At 40.8% G+C, this 18,871-nt stretch overlaps 1 protein-coding gene across 5 annotated transcripts in view; it reads left to right on the top strand.

The window, feature by feature from the left end:
- The window catches only part of rragd (ras-related GTP binding D), a 42,582-nt gene that overhangs the window by 5,269 nt on the left and 18,442 nt on the right, over window positions 1–18,871 (top strand). For 4 of the 5 annotated variants that reach the window (XM_028564971.1, XM_028564973.1, XM_028564975.1 and 1 more), the window contains exons 2-5: window positions 6,477–6,772; window positions 8,199–8,398; window positions 11,445–11,559; window positions 16,369–16,511. In XM_028564971.1, the coding sequence (XP_028420772.1) occupies window positions 6,477–6,772; window positions 8,199–8,398; window positions 11,445–11,559; window positions 16,369–16,511 (754 nt within the window). Of the gene's footprint in view, window positions 1–5,999; window positions 6,304–6,476; window positions 6,773–8,198; window positions 8,399–11,444; window positions 11,560–16,368; window positions 16,512–18,871 lie in introns of those variants that run through there. The other variant, XM_028564974.1, reaches the window with a different exon arrangement.

Genomic DNA, 18,871 nt, shown 5'->3' with positions numbered 1-18,871 from the left:
TGAATAGCAGCGGAGACAGAATTCCGCCCTGCCGCACTCCATTGGAGACATAGAAAGGGGTTGACAAACTTGTCCCCCACCTGACTTGCATAGTTTGGTGAGAGTACCAGAACTGCAGTATCCTGATTAAATAAGAGGGGACACCACGCTCATGTAGTTTACCAAACAGTTTCCCATGATTAATACGATCAAAAGCCTTTGACGCATCCAGGAAACACATAAAGACTGTGCTATTGCGTGATCTGTACCTATAGACAATTTCTTTAAGTGCATATACAGATCAGTTCCATGCTTGTTCTTAAAACCAAACTTATTATCTGTTGACGCTATGTATTCTGCAAGCCTATCCATAAGGATGCCCTCTAGCACCTTGGATAGTATACTTGCAAGTGCAATAGGTCTAGTTAATTTACCAGTCTTATTTTTAACTACAGGTACTAGCAAGACAGATAACATGGATCCAGGAAGTATGCCATGCTTCATTAACCCAGAAAAGCATAGAGCAAGTAAAACTGAGATACTTTGACCAGCGTATTTCAGATGTTCTGCTGTAATTCTATCCCACACACAGGCTTTGTTCATTTTAAGTTTGTCAATAGCATAACTTACTTCCTCCGGCCTGATGACTACACCATCACTGTGAGGTATCTCTCCTATGTTAAACACATCACTATTCACACAGTTAAAAATGTTCTCATAGTGTCTCCTCCATAGCTCTGCAACGTTTTCTGGTTCAGTAATGCCATCAATACTAGAAGGCAGTGGCATTTTGCTGTTGTTAACCACTTTCCCCTCCTTCCAGAACTCATAAACATTATTAGTTTGTAACTTTCTCGCCATAGAGTTTGCCCTCATAGTCTGCTCATTTCTTTTTATAAAACGCACAGCATATTTGAACCTAGCATTAGACCGTACCTTATGCTCACAGACTGGGCCATGCCTAGGTTTGCCTGCTAAGACCCATCTTCTAAATGTATCTCTTGCCTCCATATGAACATCATGTACATAGTCATTCCACCCTGGTCTTACAATATGTGGTTTCACCACTTTGCTTCTTAGTGGTTTACTTCCATCAACTAAACAGTTCACAATTCTATCATACATTGCACATAGGTCATTATTGTGACTTACATTCTTACAGCTGCCATCCACACACATAATTGCATCAACAGGTAACTCAATATTTTTCAAGTGCACATCAGTCAATAACCTGTAATATTGCAGGTCATCTTCTGTGAGCCTTGTCCAGTCCAGTATCTCACCTGGTTTATGGCTGTCACTACAAACAAGCTCAGGTAGACCCTTAATATTTATGAACATAGAGACAGGAATATGGTCTGCTGTGGCCAAACCATAGGCCTATAGGATCTTAGCCTCCTTTATACAATCATGTGCATCAGCTGTAGACATACAATGGTCCAACCAGGATTTAGTATGCCAAGCTTCACTCACATGTGTATAGCTATCAGCTGGCAGTAATTCCTTAGTGGACAAAATAACCTTGTTATCTTTACAGAATTGTGTCAAGTGTTGACCAAAAAGTGAATTGGTATCTGATATATCAGCATTCAGATCCCCCAAGACAAATATGGATGTATATTCACTTTCCCTAATGTACGACCCTATAAAAGCAAGCTTATTCAAGTACTCATTCTCATTTTTGTGACGTTCATAAGGAGTGTATACATTTAAGATTATAAAAACATTCTTATTATGCACCACCTTAATTCCTATGCACCAGTCCACATCTAATCTGATCACAGTCACCAAAGGGTCAAGTTTCTTGTGCCAGAATATGGCCACACTTCCTGGGATCCTGCTACGCAGAATTCTGGTGTTTAAGTCTGTCGTGGATTCCCCTGCCCCATGGAAATCATTATGCACAATGTTAAGTTTATCCAGATCTTGAATAGCTAAAAAGGTCTCTTGCAAACACACCACATCAGCATTCTCAAAGAGCTCGTCAATAACAGTGCGTTGGGCTCTCGATCCTGCATCCTGGCCAAGCTGCAGACCACGGGAGTTATAAAACACAACTCTCATAGCAGTTCATCATTTTTGGGAAGCCCGTGGCTCAGGCGCACTCATCTCTGTGTCAAGTGGTGTTTTAATACCAGCCCCTACCGCAGCCCTAGGCTTGCGATTCTCATAGAAGCGCCTTACATAGGTCCCTTCTGGCCACAGCTGCGGCGCATACATCTCTGCTACTTCCTTGCATTCAGCTGTAACTTTGAAAGAGCTATACTCAGTGGTAATCTTCTGACAAGTCACATCTCTGGAAAGTTGTTCTTTTAAATAACTAGCCAGAGTCTCTGAGTCTAGGTCAGGAGCAAGCTTTGTCACAAACACACTCACCAGCTTGGTTGTCACTGCATGTATGCTCTCCACTGCACCAGTTCCAACTATTTCATAGGTCTTCTTCTCTCTGGGAGGATTCATGCTGGTCTTGTTCAGTGCCGCAGCAGCAGATCGTTTTCCAGAACGTTGCTTGCACTTGCCATCCTTTAATACACGGCTCCATGCAGGGGACATCGCCACCTCAATCCCCCCGCCAGCTGTCTCCTCAATGACGGGCAACGCCGAGGGTCCAGGTGCAGGCTCCCTGTGACTTGGTCCATGGAGCTTATCCTCCTCACTGGCCATGGTTGTGGCTGCATTCCCCTTGCTGGCACTGGGTTGCTCAATCACACTCAGTCGTTTACTAATGTCTATAGTTATTCCACGAAGGTTCTCACATTCAGTCGACTGCTTACTCACAGTATTCTTTATGGAGGCCAACTCCACACTTAGGCGATCAATCATGCTAACCAGACAAGAGACATCGAGGCTGTTAAAAGTCACTGATGGTAAATCATCCAAGTAATAGGACACAAAGCGAGGAGCATTCTCACCAACCTCATTCAGTAGTTTTAGACAGCTCTTAACATTGTTGACATCTTTCAGTTGCCCTTTGTGCGCTACACAACGCTGCCCCGTGCCAGGACACAGCTCAAACAGGACCTTCTTGGAGTTTTCAATCCACTCAGATCCAAAGTGATTTACAACCATCAGGATAATATCATCCTGAGGCACCGTCTTCAATTTGACAGAAAGGAAGCTTAACAGTTCATCTTCCACTATAGTTCTGCCATCAATAGTGGTGTAAATCTCAGGTTTAATCCTTTGTTTTATAACATGCATCGGCGGCCATCTTGAAAAAGTGCTTTTTTTTACATCTTTGGTCACTATTTTCAATAGCGTTTTTAAAATGTCTGTCCCTTTTTTTTCTACGTTTTGTTGACGTTTATGGTGCTATTTTCGAAGTTTCAGACAATTTTTCCTATATTTTGTCACTTTTTCAACGTTTTTACGCTTTCTTCCGGTGTTTTTGAGGTTTTTTTTCATCAATTTTGTCGCTTTTTCCAAAAGTTTTCACCATTATTCCGACTTCCTTCATTTCCGATATAAAAAAAACTTTGAAACATGAGGGCTAATTTTCTTTATGTGACGCTAATATGTTTAATAATTGTCCTAGCTAATGGATGAATCCCCTAATGATGAATGATGAATCCCCTAATTCAAGCTGTAGGCTACTAGTTTATTCATTCATTGGTTTTTAGATTTTACGGTGGTCAGTTTTAAGCGTTTTCATTGGTTTTGTCCCATTATATTTTGTCCGTGGTGTCTGAAACTGTGTGTCATGGATGCCCTTTAACAGAACAACAAACTGAGTAACCTGAACCTGTGGTTTAATATATAACAAGGTAAGGCAAGGCAAGGCAAGGCAGCTTTATTTCTATAGCACATTTCAGCAATAAGGCAATTCAAAGTGCTTTACATGAAACATTAACAAAACAGTTAGAAAACAATTAAAAACAATTTCAAAGCATTAAAAGACAAAAAATAAAATGTAGAGCAATTAGAAAACAATTAAAAACAATTTAAAATCATTAAAAGACAAGAATAAAATGTACAGTCTAGTTTAAGAATTTTAAAGAAAGAGCAGTTAAAAATAGGTTATTTAAAGAAAGGCAACATTAAAAGATAGGTCTTCAGCCTGGATTTAAAAGAACTGAGAGTTGCAGCAGACCTGCAGGTTTCTGGGAGTTTGTTCCAAATATGTGGAGCATAAAGCGCTGCTTCCCCCTGTTTAGTTCTGACTCTGGGGACAACAAGTAGACCTGTCCCAGACGACCTGACAGGTCTGGGTGGGTCTTAGTGTAGTAGCAGATCAGAAATGTATTCTGGCCCTAAACTGTTTAGTGATTTATAAACCAGCAGAAGTATTTTTGAAATCAATTCTTTGAGGCACTGGAAGCCAGTGTAGAGACTTCAGTACTGGAGTGATGTGATCCACTTTCTTGGTCTTAGTGAGGACTCGAGCAGCAGCGTTCTGAATCAGCTGCAGTTGTCTGATAGATTTTTTAGGGAGACCTGTAAAGACACCGTTACAGTAGTCAAGTCTACTGAAGATAAAAGCATGGACAAGTTTTTCCAAATCCTGCTGAGACATAAGTCCTTTAATCCTTGATATATTTTTAAGGTGATAATAGGCTGATTTTGTAATTGTCTTAATGTGGCTTTTAAAATTCAGCTCTGAGTTTTTTTCTGGCTTTGTCTCTTGTTTTTAACATTGTCGTTTGAAGCTGAGTGCTGACCTTTAGTCGTTCCTAGCATTTTATAAACTCTTCATGTGTTTTGTGTGCAAAAATCTTAATCTGTCAGAAATTGAACTTTGACATGCGAGAGTACAATGCAGTACTTCCCAAGGTTTCCTTTATAATACTTAGTTTAGTAGTTAAATACTTAGTAATTTATTTGTAAGAACATATAGTTCACGAGATTATAGGGTGTCTGCAAATCCATATTGTAGTGGAGCAGATACCCTTGTTAATGGAAGGTATTTCACATTTTATGTTGCATGTATTTGTCAGAGTGTAAGTTCTATATATCAAGGCTTTATTACAGAAGTGAAGGCCTCAGCATTGCATTTTTCTAGTTTTTGCCCCATCGCCCTCCATTATTATAATGGTGCCAAAATTGCATTTTTGTTCTTGCATTAAGATGCAGTTTGCTGCTTCAGCCGTGGCCCCGTTATACGGGGTGTCCCTTGAAATCCTTGAAAGTTTGTGAATTTAAGGGGCCCATCAAGTCCTTGAATGTTGTTGAAAATAGACGAACTTTTAAAATAAATCGATTTTGTGCAAGAAGAGAAAGTTCTTTTGATATTCATTTTACTTAACGTGGGTAAAGAGGCTTTCCGCTGTTTTAATGTGTCTCCCGCTGTTGCATCATTGTTTTCACACGCCAGCCTGCTCTCATTATACAAATTCTCAGTGTTTGAATTCACAGTAATTCCCTTTGATAAAGGACTTAGAGGCAGGGTTGGTATTTATTTCCAATATATACACTTTTTTATATATTGTTTGAAATGGTCTTCAAAACCCGACAGCAATAAATAACTTATTGGCTCTGAAAAATGGACAAAAAATATCCTTCATCTGTTGCTGCTGTAATCCTGTAAAAACCTAGACTGGTTAAACCCAGCCCGATCTGCCGGGGGTTTGATTTCACCCTGCAGCTCAGGCTGGAAACCTGTATGTTTTTTTCTATCATGCTTCTGTTACAAATCTGCGGGGACCAATCACAAACTGGCTTATGTAAGGGAAAAAAATTCATTATCATTATTATTATTATTATTATTATTATTATTATTGTTATTATTATTTTATCACTTGTTTTAGAATTTCCACTTGTGTGAATTGAACTATTGAACTATATAGTTATCATTTTAAATTGGCCAAATGTCCTTGACAAGATTAGACACCTGGGGGGAGGATTTCTCGAGGCCGTAGGAGGTCTGAAAAAGAAACTGAGAATAATGTAACTGCTAGCTTATTAAAAAACTCCTTATATGGCTAAAGGTAGTGATGTAATGAAACTGTTAAGCTTCTCTTCAATGTGTGTGTGTCTTTTGTATAAAGTTCTGTGGGACTGCCTCAGATAGATATTTTGCAGACTCTGACACTCTGTGAACTATCTCTTCTTGTGCACAAGAACAAAATTCCACAAAGACATTGATTGACTCAAGATCTTTTATTGGACAAATCCTTGTAACCGAAATTTCCTTTTACACTTATCCACCTGGTGCGCTATTGGCGGGTTTAACACGGGTTTAACACGGGTTTAACCCGTTGATTTCGCTGTCGCTGTTATTTTAAAAGATTTCAAATTTTTTTCTCTGAAAACGGAACAGAAACTTGCCCTGGAACAATTCCTACAAAAGAAGGATGTGTTTGCCTTACTACTGATGGGCTTTGCAAAGTACGTCACCCGGATCGTTGGTCTGATTGGTTGAATCAGACCAACCCTAATCTAAGGCATATAACCACTACATTATTTGAGGACTACTCTGCCATATAATTACTCTGCGTTGAACTTGTGTCGTTCTAAGCGGGTACCTAACTTAGTGCCTCTTTTCCCTTGCTGTTGTGTAGTGTTGGGCTTCAGCGATTCTCTGAATGGGGAGGTCAAACCTCGTATACTGTTGATGGGCCTGAGGAGGAGCGGGAAGTCCTCCATCCAGAAGGTGGTTTTCCATAAAATGTCGCCCAATGAGACCCTGTTCCTGGAGAGCACCAATAAGATCTGCAGAGAGGACGTCTCCAGCAGCTCCTTCGTCAGCTTCCAGATCTGGGACTTCCCCGGCCAGATCGACTTCTTTGACCCCACCTTTGACTATGAAATGATCTTCAGAGGCACCGGGGCGCTAATCTTTGTCATCGACTCACAGGTCAGCCCACAAATCCACCTCGATAATGCATTATAAACATACTTCAGCAGCACGTACATTTCTTGTTCCTTATGTGCTGACACAGATGCAATAAATCTGTGATACAAGAACCCAAGGCAGCTTTATTTGTATAGCACATTTCAGGAAGAAGGCCATTCAAAGTGATTTACATAAAATATAAAAGAGAAGTTAAGTTAAAACAGTTAAATATATAAAAAAATAGAATAAGACATATGAAATACCAGAAAAAGTTCAAATGCAGTGTAAGAAATTAACAATTAATTTAAGAAAGGCAACATCAAACAGAAAAGTCTTCAGCCTTGATTTAAAAGAACTGAGAGTTGCAGCAGACCTGCAGTTTTCTGGGAGTTTGTTCCAGATATGTGGAGGATAAAAACTGAACGCTGCTTCCCCCTGTTTAGTTCTGACTCTGGAGACAGGAAGCAGAGCTGTCCCAGACCACCTGACAGGTCTGGGTGGTTCATAAAGTTGCAGCAGATCAGAAATAAACCAGTCAGTGCTTTTTAAACCAAAATAAGTAGTTTGAAATCAATTTGAGGGACAGGAAGCCTGTGTGAACACTTCAGAACTGGAGTGATGTGGTCTACTTTCTTGGTCTTAGGCTACATTTACATTGCTACGTTTTGGTTTAAAAGCAAATAGTTTTTGCTACGTATACACCTCGCATTCACACTGCTCTGGCGTTTCAGAGCCAATAAAAAGGAGACATTTGGAAACACTTCTGACTAATTTTGGTTTGGAATCTCCGGGGTTGGATTGCAGTCTCAACAGGCGCAAATGGAGACCTTTGGAAAACACAGACACTGACACCCATGTTTCGCGCCTTATTTGGTCACGACGTCTCGTTCTCGGAGGCTAAGTTACTAACGTTACCATGGCAACTAACCGCAACGGGCAGAGTATACATGTTGCCTCCTGTTTACCCCGGCACACGCATGCCCAGCATACGAGAATGTTGATGAGTTTTGAGGTTGGCCGTGTTAGTTTAAACGGAGATTAGTTCTTCTACTGGAGCTAAAAACACTAAATGTAGCCTTAGTGAGGACTCGAGCAGCAGCGTTCTGAATCAGCTGCAGCTGTTTGATAGATCTTTTTTAGTGAGACCTGTAAAGACACTTTTACAGTAGTCTACTCTACAGAAGATAAAAGCATGGACAAGTTTTTCTAAATCCTACTGAGACCTAAGTCCTTTAATATATTCTCATGGTTGACTTTGTAACTGTCTTAATGTGGCTTCAAGTCTAATTCCATGACTACACCGGCTTTGTCGGTTGTTTATAACATTGCCGATTGAAGCTGAGCTCTGACTTTTACCAAGAAAACTTTTGTTGTTCAAACTCCAAATCTACACCGTAGATGATATTAAAAGGTAAGTTGTGTGAATCTTTTGTCTTCGTTGTGATAGGATGACTATGTGGAGGCTCTGAGTAGACTGCACCTCACAGTGACCCGGGCCTACAAAGTCAACCCAGAAATCAACTTTGAGGTGTTCATTCACAAAGTGGACGGCCTGTCAGATGACCATAAGATCGAGAAGCAGAGGGACATTAACAAACGAGCCAACGATGACCTGGCTGACGCAGGCCTGGAAAGAATACACCTGAGGTGGGCTTTACCTGCAGCTTTTGGACTGTTTTTGGTTTCACAATTTGTATGGATTGAACAGATGTAATACAATTGTATATAGAGTCATAAATCTTCAGTCTTTTAAGTCAGTGTTCTTTGATGTTTTTATGCCATGGAAACTGACAAACTGACTCACCTGACCCACATTTGATGCATTTTAGACCATGAAACCCGCATGGGCTCAGACATGTTTCATATTGATTTAAATTTAGTGAGCATTGTTTTGTACTGCATCTGGGGATGATGTAACTTAGTCAGAAAGTAGTAATTTCCACACTTTCTTTGGGTAAATTATTTGTAGTTAAATGTAACTTGATATTGCTATATAGTCTATTTGTCTGTAATTTAAAAAGAGTTGAAATTTCCTGAACGGCGGACTTGCTACAGAAAATGAAGGACATTGATGACAAACTCGCGGCCGGCCCAGACCCTACCCTTTACAGGGAACGTCTTTAAGCTGCAGGCAGACTTTGACCTATTATCTACGAATAAATCCAAGCTTGGTCTGCTCAAATCTAGGCAGCGCTTTTTTGAGTCTGGGGATAAAGCTGGGAAGCTACTGGCTCACCAGGCCAGAGCCGAGGCAACCTCACGGCTAATTCCTACCATTAGAGCTAACTCAGGCAAGATCCACACTTATCGTGTTAACATTAAGTAAATATTTGCCAAATTTTATGCTCAACTGTATACCTCTGACTTCCCTCCCATCGCAGACGACATGCTTAATGATATAACCTTCCCCCAAATAGACATTGAATCCGCGAATGACTTGGGTGGCCTCAGGGCTCGACATTAAGGCTTGTCCGCTTGTCCGGGACAAGTGGATTTTTTGTAGGACAAGTGGAAGAGAAATTTACTTGCCCCACTGGACAAGTTAAAACTCAAACAAAACAAAATGCCACTCATTTCGTCAATGTTACAGAATTGAAACAAATACATATTTTACCCCACAATCCCGGGCAGCGGGTCGGCGGGCCGCTAACGTTAGACCCAGCCCGCTGTTCAGCGCATTCACCGAAAGCGAAGCAACATGAAAGCACGGCGAGTTAGCCGGTGTTAGCTTGCTAACTCCACCTTAACGTTACCTCCTCGCCACATCGTTCACAGAAAACAAGCTGAAAACAGAAGTCACTCGTGGCGATAGCAATGTGCTTTGTGTGGATGAAGCATTATATACGTTATTATGTGCCACTCATGCCGTTTATGTTACAGATTTTACTTTACCGATTTGAAACAAATACATTAACTAACGTTAGACCCAGCAGCAGCAGGAGAGCGGACCGCTGACGTTAGACCCAGCCCACTGTTCAGCTCCTTCTCTGTAAGCGATACAGCATGAAAGCACCGCGAACCAGCAAGCCAGGCAGCGGTGATAGTTAGCTAACGTTAGCATGCTAACTACGCTTTAACGTTACCCGTCCCCACATCGTTCACAGAAAACGAGCCGAATAAAGCTGTCACTCGTGGCGATAGAAGTGTGCTTTGTGCGGATGAAGCATGAAGTTAATTTGACTCTTGACAGCTGGCTCTCTGCCTCGTAACGTTACTAGCTGCTCCGCTACTCGTTTGTAGCGGATTAAATATCAGGTAATAATCAACTGTAAAGTAGCTACACCTTTTTAAAGGATCCCTTGGTAAGTGAAATTGTAGAAAGAAAAAAAAAACACGCTGACACCAACATTTAATGGCAAAATCCATTGTTATGTCTACAAAATTATTTTAGATATAGTATAAGTTCAAGTCGCCACTACCTCTGGTCAAAATATTGAATTAGTATCTCAATATATTGATTCAGTATCTCAGAATATAAACAAAGAATATCAAAGTAATGAGAAACTATAAAATATTGACTTAATCTCAATATATTTGGCTTAGTATCGTAATATATTGACTTAGTAACTCAACATATTGGTTCAGTATCTCAATATATTGACTTAGTAACTCAGAATATCTCAATATATTGACATAGTAACTTAGAATATTGACTAGGAATCTGAAAGTAATGAGAAACTTTAAAATATTCACTTAGAATCTCAATATATTAACTTCTGCACACCGGCGTGCAAAGTATAATTTTGTATTATGAGTCTGGAGATCCTTTTTTCTTGTTGAAGGGGAAATCTATTCTTTGTTTCTACCGTTTAAACTGAATTGTATTAATGTTGATAGTGTTTGGATGCTTTCAATGGTTTCTTCAAATTCTGCATTAGCAAAACACAAAAGAAATTATAAAATGATGAATCTTTACCCGGACAAGTGACTTTTGTTCATGGACAAGTGAAACGTAAATGTACTTGTCCGAAGGACAAGTGCCTCAAAAAGTTAATGTCAAGCCCTGGGTGGCCTTATAACCACTGCTGAGGTTCAAAGAGCCATTACTCTACAGAGCGGTAAATCCCCGGGGCAGGATGGCTGCACTGTTGAGTATTATAAAACATTTTCTGCTCTCCTCACACCAGTTCTAAGAGATGTGTACAACGAGACATTTCGTCATCGTCGCCTAATGGACATCCTGTCAAAGGCCACTATCTCCCTCATTCTTAAGAAGGGGAAAGATCCCCTGCTTTGTGACAGCTATAGACCAATCTCACTTCTCAATGTGGACCTCAAAATTCTCTCAAAGGTTCTTGTACTCCGTATTCAACGGGTGATGCCCTCCATTATCTCCTCCATTATCCTCCCACAACACTAGACACTTACTTAACATCATCCACTCGTCAAGTAATGATACCCCGGAAATCGTGGTGTCCCTCGACGCCAAAAAGAACTTTGACAGGGTTGAGTCAGCTTATCTTCTGACTTGGAGGACTGAGCCCCCCCACTCCCCCCTCTCTCTTTGTCTTCCTGTATCTCCTTTAATTGGTCTAACTTTTGCACTTGTATCTTTTGATGTGTCTGTTTTTATTGGTGACTGCTTTTTTGTTTTTTGTCCAACTCTCTCTGTACAAAACTAAGAACGATCAATACACACAGTAGGTTGTTATTGAAATATATTCTGATTCAAAATTTTCTCTGATTTCTACAGCTTCTATTTAACCAGTATATATGATCACTCCATATTCGAGGCTTTCAGCAAAGTGGTCCAGAAGCTTATTCCGCAGCTCCCCACGCTGGAAAACCTGCTCAACATCTTCATATCTGTGAGTTACCCGGCTGCAGTGACACACAACCATCCTGACGCTACACCACAGAACATAGAGAGAATGCACCTGGGCCTGGCACCTGTGAACCAAGCAGTGCTACTAAACCAAATTAATCTGACTAAAGCCTGACTGCAGTATTTGAGTCAAATCTCTATGGAAACCTTACCCCAGTGTGCTGCTGTATTTCCACCACATTTTAATAATCAAGTTGGATTAGGCACAGCACAGTATATTGCATGTGTGTCTGTGTGTGTTTGTGTCCTCCTATTCTTTACAATCCAGTCACTAGGTGGTAGTGATGCATAACGTACAAGTTGTGTTGCATCAAATGTCACCACTGATTTTCAAATGAATTTTACCCTGCAAAAGAGCATTCATGAATTTGAAAACTAAAGCATATGAACTAGATTTCCCCCCTGACATGGCTGCTATATGCTTTTTGCCACCACATCACCAGTGTTTGGGAGTAACTACTTACATGTAAAGGCGTTAGAAAGACACCAAATCCCAGAATGCACTTACTTTGCTGCTTTAGCGTCCACTCCAAAGCTAAGCCTACGTTACAGACAGACAGACAGTGAGACAGTCAACTTATGTGTGTTTTATTGTCATTTCAACCATATACACAAAACTGCGTTTCACCGTGGCTCAAGTGGTTACACAATTAAAATATATAAAAACGACATTATATAAAAACGGCATACGAAACAGGCTACATTTAGTGCACTGCACACACATTATATGCTCAGTAAAGTTCAGGTAACGCATATACTAGCATTAGTGCTTGTGGGCTATAAACCCTGTAAACACAGAGTATAAACACAGCCGTAAATTTGTGTGGAATGTAGAATGGTCGGCATTTTACAGTCACAAACTCCACCAGCAGTTGGATACAAATACCCCATTTCTGCACCAGTCAGTCCATGTTAACACAGCCCACCTCTACTAGCTAGTCTTACCCGGCTCATTTCCATTGGGATTGTTCAGAGTTGATGTGTTAATTACATCTTCAGCTTTCTCTGATTCACTTCTGTTCTGTCACATCTTCCTCTCTCACTGTGGGGGAGGACAATGCATATTGCTTTAGCTCTCATATTTAAAGTTTTAAACTTCACAATTTAATCAAAACTTTTCATGGTGTTTTGGCAGACTACAACATAAGAGATGTTCTCCTGCTAATTGAATTTCAAGACTTAAAGACTTAAATTCCCCTTAAGGCGAATTTAATTGGAAAAGCAGTAATTAAGATAAGGTAATTATTAAACAAAGCTTTCTCTGCAGTGATCTAATGTTACCTTTTAAGTTTTAAGTTTACCTAAGATTTTGTAGAAATGTGTGTTTTTCTTTGAGAAAGTGCTTCTCCCTCTGGGGTTAAGATTAACTGTGTTGGTGCCAGTGCTCGAAGTGGGCCGGTACTCACCGGTACGCAGTACCGGCACTTCTACATTTTACTCTTAAGCGTACCTGCACTTTTTCTTGCGTGCCGCTACTTCTCGCATGTAGCCGGTACTCTACCACTGACAGAGAAAGCGTCAGTGTCAGAGAGATTGGTAATGACCCTAACGTTACATAAACTACACTACCCAGAGGGCACTACGTGACTTACCTCAGATCTTCGACAAATCACGCAAAGGCAAGCAGTCGGCCCACCCTATCACAAATTCACTTCTCCGCGGACGCTAATTCGAAAAAGCTGTCTGACCGTAACCGATTTTTCACTGCTGAAAACCTAGAAACTAAAAAGAAGTGTGTGAGTTTGTAAGTCGTTATGTTAGCCTGGCTTCAGAAAGATACTAAAAGAACGCGTGTGCCAGAGCCCGACACGTCAACAGAAGTCCAAGTCCAACGTTAACGTTGATGTGAGCGGAACAGCTAACAGTCTGCAGCTACCAACCTTAACGTTACCTTAATCAATGACACCGACGTCAACAATAACGCGAGTAACGAAACACATGGGTGGCCTGACTGTTGGTCAAGGGACCAAATGATGTATTTTTGCTCCACGAACAGCTGGCTCATTTTTAAAGATAACAAACTGGGCTGGAAAACATGTAGCAGCATCCCGTCACTTGCTGGCCAGACAGAGAAGGGACTGAAGCTGTCAAGAGAATGGAGGGAATGTTTAATTCAAGCCTTTGGTACAGACAAGGCAAAGCAACAGCTGTCACTGTGCAAAAAATTAAAAGACCACAGAGATTCGAAAGCACACATTAAGGCAGCCGAAATAGCGGAAATGGCATCCCGCAATGAGCTGCTCTACAGGCTTAATATCTCCAAGTTTTGTTTTTCACTGTAGAAATCTCAAATGTCATAATGATTTGCCAATGCAAGAGAGTACCGGCACCTTTTTCTTTCTCCACTTCAAGCAGTGGTTGGTGCAAAATGGTAACTGTACAAAGATTCTATTTACTTTTGATATTTTGTGTGGCTGAAAAGTGTTCTATTTAAACCACATGATAGCTGTACTGGAACATTTTGATGAAATGGACTATACGCTAGTTTCTAGGAATGTGAAAGTTAATACTTGTTTTCATGAAGGTATTGTTTCTTACACAACTACAGAACAACATTCTGTCTTCAGTATAGCTGTCCAAAAAAAACATTTTAAGCATTACTCTCAATGTGCCTCTTGTCTGTTTGTCTGACTGGATAAACAACCTGCTCTCTGCTCTTTTGAAACCTTGAAATGAATTGCTACAGAATCCAGCGTGTGCAATACAACATACCACTATGATATATACCACCAACCTAAATACTTTAAAGTGCAACTGAAATTCATTGCATTTTTCTGTGACCGCCTGCTTTCTCGACATAACAGACAAAAACATACTTTGCATAGCTAGTTAAATAATTTAATGCCAAGCCTATGTGCTTAAAGCAGTAATCATCTGTGTTTCTATCATCGGCTGACATGACACTGATTAGAGTATTAGTATCTTTCATGCCATTTTAGCAATTATGGCATGATGGTATGATTTCATAACTATATTTTGGAGCATGCTGTAGCTAGTTACAAACAGAATTAAAAGAAATTGGTTTGATGTAGAAACATTTTGCTATGTAATGTAATTTTACTTTTTACATATCGTCGCTGTCAGAAAGAAACCTTGTATCGCCATATTTTCATAATTCTTTAGCATCTGTCTGTGGGTTTTACACATTTTTAAACAGTGACAAGGGGAGTTTGTCTGATTTTGTCTCACTTTGAGAAAAATAGCTCAGTGACACAGTATGATTTGTATTACTGAGAATTGTGATGAATATTTAGATTAACGTAATGATTTTAACCACGTTGCTCAGTCCGGACACTGGGTAACAGCATCAAAACACACACGTTCTCACTCCCAACTCGTCATACATGGGCGCTTGGTCAGGACCCTCGTGGCTCTGTCACTATTTTAACCAGGCCCCCAGGAAGTATGCCAGGCTTTGAAGCCAATTGAAAACAGTGGAATTACAACCTCCAGCCCATCACATGATGCTCTCTGGCCCAAAAAGACTTTCCAATAGACTTACATGGATGAAGAGACGTCTGTAAATCAGTAGTCTATATCCACAACGTTTCATTTCTGGGATTGCTCCGTTGTCGCCGGAAATTCCGCCGGATGTCCCTCGTTTTGGCCGGATCACCTTCCGCTTTCTTTGTGTTGGCATTCTAAACTCCGGTCAATCTGCGTATGAGGACTATGCTCCTCAGATCTCTGCAGGGTAAATCCAGACTGCTAGCTAGACTATATGTCATATCTGAATTTTCGGCAAACATGTCGACCACAAGTTCCCTTCCCGAGGCTATTTTGCAGAAATCGGACGTTGCTCTGTCCGTTGATTGTGATTAATTTAAAGAAATGCCAATAAACTTAAAAGTTTTTTTTTCCTATCCCGGAATGCTGTGTGGACTAGCCAGACCCTCCTCCGCAGCGCTGGGGAGGAAGATCTGGCAATGCAAGTGGATACATTTTTTGAGCGTCAAAACCCCCGCAAAAGGACTCGTTTCACTATCAGAATTTGATCCATTCGGTCCGATAACATTTGGAAAGTCTAAAAGAGCAGCACAATTAAATCATTTAATCTCCTTTCAAGTTAGCAGAGCGCCAAATCGGAAATAGCCAGCTCGGCTACACAGTTTGAAAGTAGTGCTGATCATCCGGGTAATATGTTGCTCCATGAAGGCTGTTAGGATAATTATTTATCAAAGAATTTACAAAAATCACTGGAGTTCTCTCAAAGTTTGTTTTTACTTGCAAGTAGAGTCAGTTTTACAGCATTTCAGCACCTAAGAAGTAAGTCCAGAAAAATGACTGTTGATAGTCTTTAACTGTAGCTTTTTATAGTGAAAAGGGAGTTATATCACACAAAGAGAAACTTTCTTAACTCTGGGCGGGCTTGACGTCTCCTCCGCATGCCCTGCCCTCAGGGGTTTTCTGTGCTTTCCCCAAGGTCAGTGATAATCATGATTATCACATGAGAAACAGAAATGGATGCACAGTTTCTTATGTAAATAGTTTAACACTAAAACGAAGCAAAGACTATAGCAAGCATAACTTTTCTAACAAAAGCTTCATGCGCCACTGAGCAACTCTCATAGGAATGAACAGGGCTCCGCCTCGAATGCTGTATGCAGTAGATCTGAGGCACTGGTAAGATGGACGGAAGTTAATAATTTACACATACTACCAACGTTGTTATGATACAAAATTGGTTGAATATCAGCAACGAATCCCTTCAATGGCCACTGGAGCTCAGTTGTGGTAACATGAATGATAGACTCTAAGTGATGCTCTTCTTTGTCTCGGCCTCTGTTCTCAGAACTCCGGCGTTGAGAAGGCCTTCCTGTTCGATGTGGTCAGTAAGATCTACATCGCCACAGACAGCAGTCCAGTGGATATGCAGACATATGAACTGTGTTGTGACATGATCGATGTGGTCATTGACATCTCCTGCATCTATGGGTAAGCCAACAGACACTCAACAGACTATGGAATGGAATCATGGTTGGAAAGTCTTTTAAGAATTGATTTTTCATTCAGTCATTCCCAATTTAAAGGAACACGCTGGGACTTTGTCTTATTCACCGTATCCCCCAGAGTTAGATAAGTCCATACATACCCTTCTCATCTCCGTGCGTGTCGTAACTCTGACGCACCCACCGCTAGCCTAGCTTAGCACAGATCCTGGAGGTAACCGGCTCCATCTGGCCTACTGCTCCTAATAAGTATACATACCGTACCGTATACATACTGGGAACTATATTCTCAGAATGGTGAAGCACTGCTACTTGGGCAGAGTGATTATTACTCCAACTCTGAGCGAACTCCAGGCGAACTCTCTGCTCCTCACCACGGGGCTTGCAAATCACTCCGCCCAAGTAGCAGAAGTAGCAGTGCTTCGCCTTTCTGAGAATATAGTTCCCAGTATGTATACAGTTAGAAGACGGCTGTGTCTCATGTGACCTTACTATTTGTACATGCTGTGACTATACAAATCACAACATGTAAATAGGAACATGTTGGCGTTATTTTGTCACTTATTGGAAGCAGTAGGCTAGATGGAGCCGGTTACCTCCAGGATCTGTGCTAAGCTAGGCTAGCGGTGGGTGCGTCAGACAGCGTTACAACACGCACGGAGATGAGAAGGGTATGTATGGACTTACAGTATCTAACTCTGGGGCATACGGTGAATAAGACAAGGTCCCAATAAGTCGGCGTGTTCCTTTAACAACAGGGTCACATCAGAATCAGTGTGTGAGAGATGCTTCAGGATAATTCTGGAATAATGGATGTGAACTTTTTGATGACTATTGGAGATTTTTCAACTTGATGAACCTTGACATCTGTCTACTGTACTCTTCTTCCTTTTTATGAACAGCCAGCAATTTCTATAGAAGCCGGATGTGATGGACTGTAACAACTTCACACAGTCATTTATCGCAGGAACCACACAGCTACATACTATAACACTTGAGGTCAGACCTAAAAAGATACAACTTAGATTCATCTTCACAGACGAAATAATGTTTTTAACAACAACAAAAACATAGAAAAACAGTGATTTGAACTCACAGTTCATAGATGAAAAAAGAAAAGCTTATTTTCAACTGCCAACATGTCAGGAACTAACAGAGACCTTTTGAGATGATTATATAAGCAGTTAAAGCATTTTATAAACATAGAACACTTGAGAGTTTTATATTTACATTTCGTACAAATGAGTTAAGTTGTTACGATGTGTGTCGACAAATTCTAGCCTTGTGGGCATGAACTAAACTACACTACAAAATGTTTAGTGCAAGTATCGGGACTTACAATCCCTGTTCCAAGGATTTTTTCCTTCTGTCAGTTCCAAAGGTTACTGAACTGGGGAAACAGGCGTTTAACTCTTTTGTTGTTACTTATTTCATTTAATTTTATGTCAACTACCGTCGACTCGGTGTATTTGATTGTATTACACACACACACACATGCACACGCACGCACGCACCCCACTCTCGCAAGGGTTTAAGACGACACAAGGGTTATGTTTGCTGCTCCCTCTACCTGGAACAAGTTACAGAAAACCATGAAACTTACTGAGCCGATCTCATTGGTCACTTTTAAGAGGATGTTGATTGACTTGGAGGCAGCCACATCTGGCTGCAGATGTTTTAGCTGATGTGTTTGGGATTGAGGTTGACTTTGAGGGATTGGCTGATTCAGTTGTTTGATGTTTTTAGTGTTTTTGTGTATTTTGTGTTTGTTCATATGTGTGGTTGTACTGCTGCCTGTCTTGGCCAGGACACTCTTGAAAAAGATTTTATCTCAATGAGTCTTTTCCTGGTTAAATAAAGGTAAAGAAAAGTCTCAATCATTATCAATTAGGGCTGGGCGATATATCGATATTAAAAATATATCGATATATTTTTAAATGAGATATGGAATTAGACCATATCGCATATATCGATATAGTTCAAATGTGATCCTTGCTCCCATAGATATATACACAGATGTCGCCTTGAGGTTCTAAACATACGTCAAAACCGCCGCCATCTTGGAACAGGGGTGCGAAGCATTCAGATCAACGCTAAAGATGCCGGACTTTTGTACTGCTTAATTATGTTTGATAGAGGAAATGAAAAGAACAAACAGCAATGAATAACATTTAACAGGTGACAATGTGTTTTATGATTATGTATGCCGCCTTCGACCAGCAACCTGAGCTCCGGCGGCAGCGGGAGGCGGAGAGCTCCGTGGCCGGCCGCAGCGTCTCTTCCCCCGGGAAAAACACAGCTTTGCCTCGCTGCTGCGCCGGTCCCCGCTGATCCAAATCGGACCAG

Source organism: Perca flavescens, chromosome 20 (assembly GCF_004354835.1).
Source record: "Perca flavescens isolate YP-PL-M2 chromosome 20, PFLA_1.0, whole genome shotgun sequence".
NCBI classification, from domain to species: domain Eukaryota; kingdom Metazoa; phylum Chordata; class Actinopteri; order Perciformes; family Percidae; genus Perca; species Perca flavescens.
This window is presented reverse-complemented; position numbering and strand designations above follow the sequence as displayed.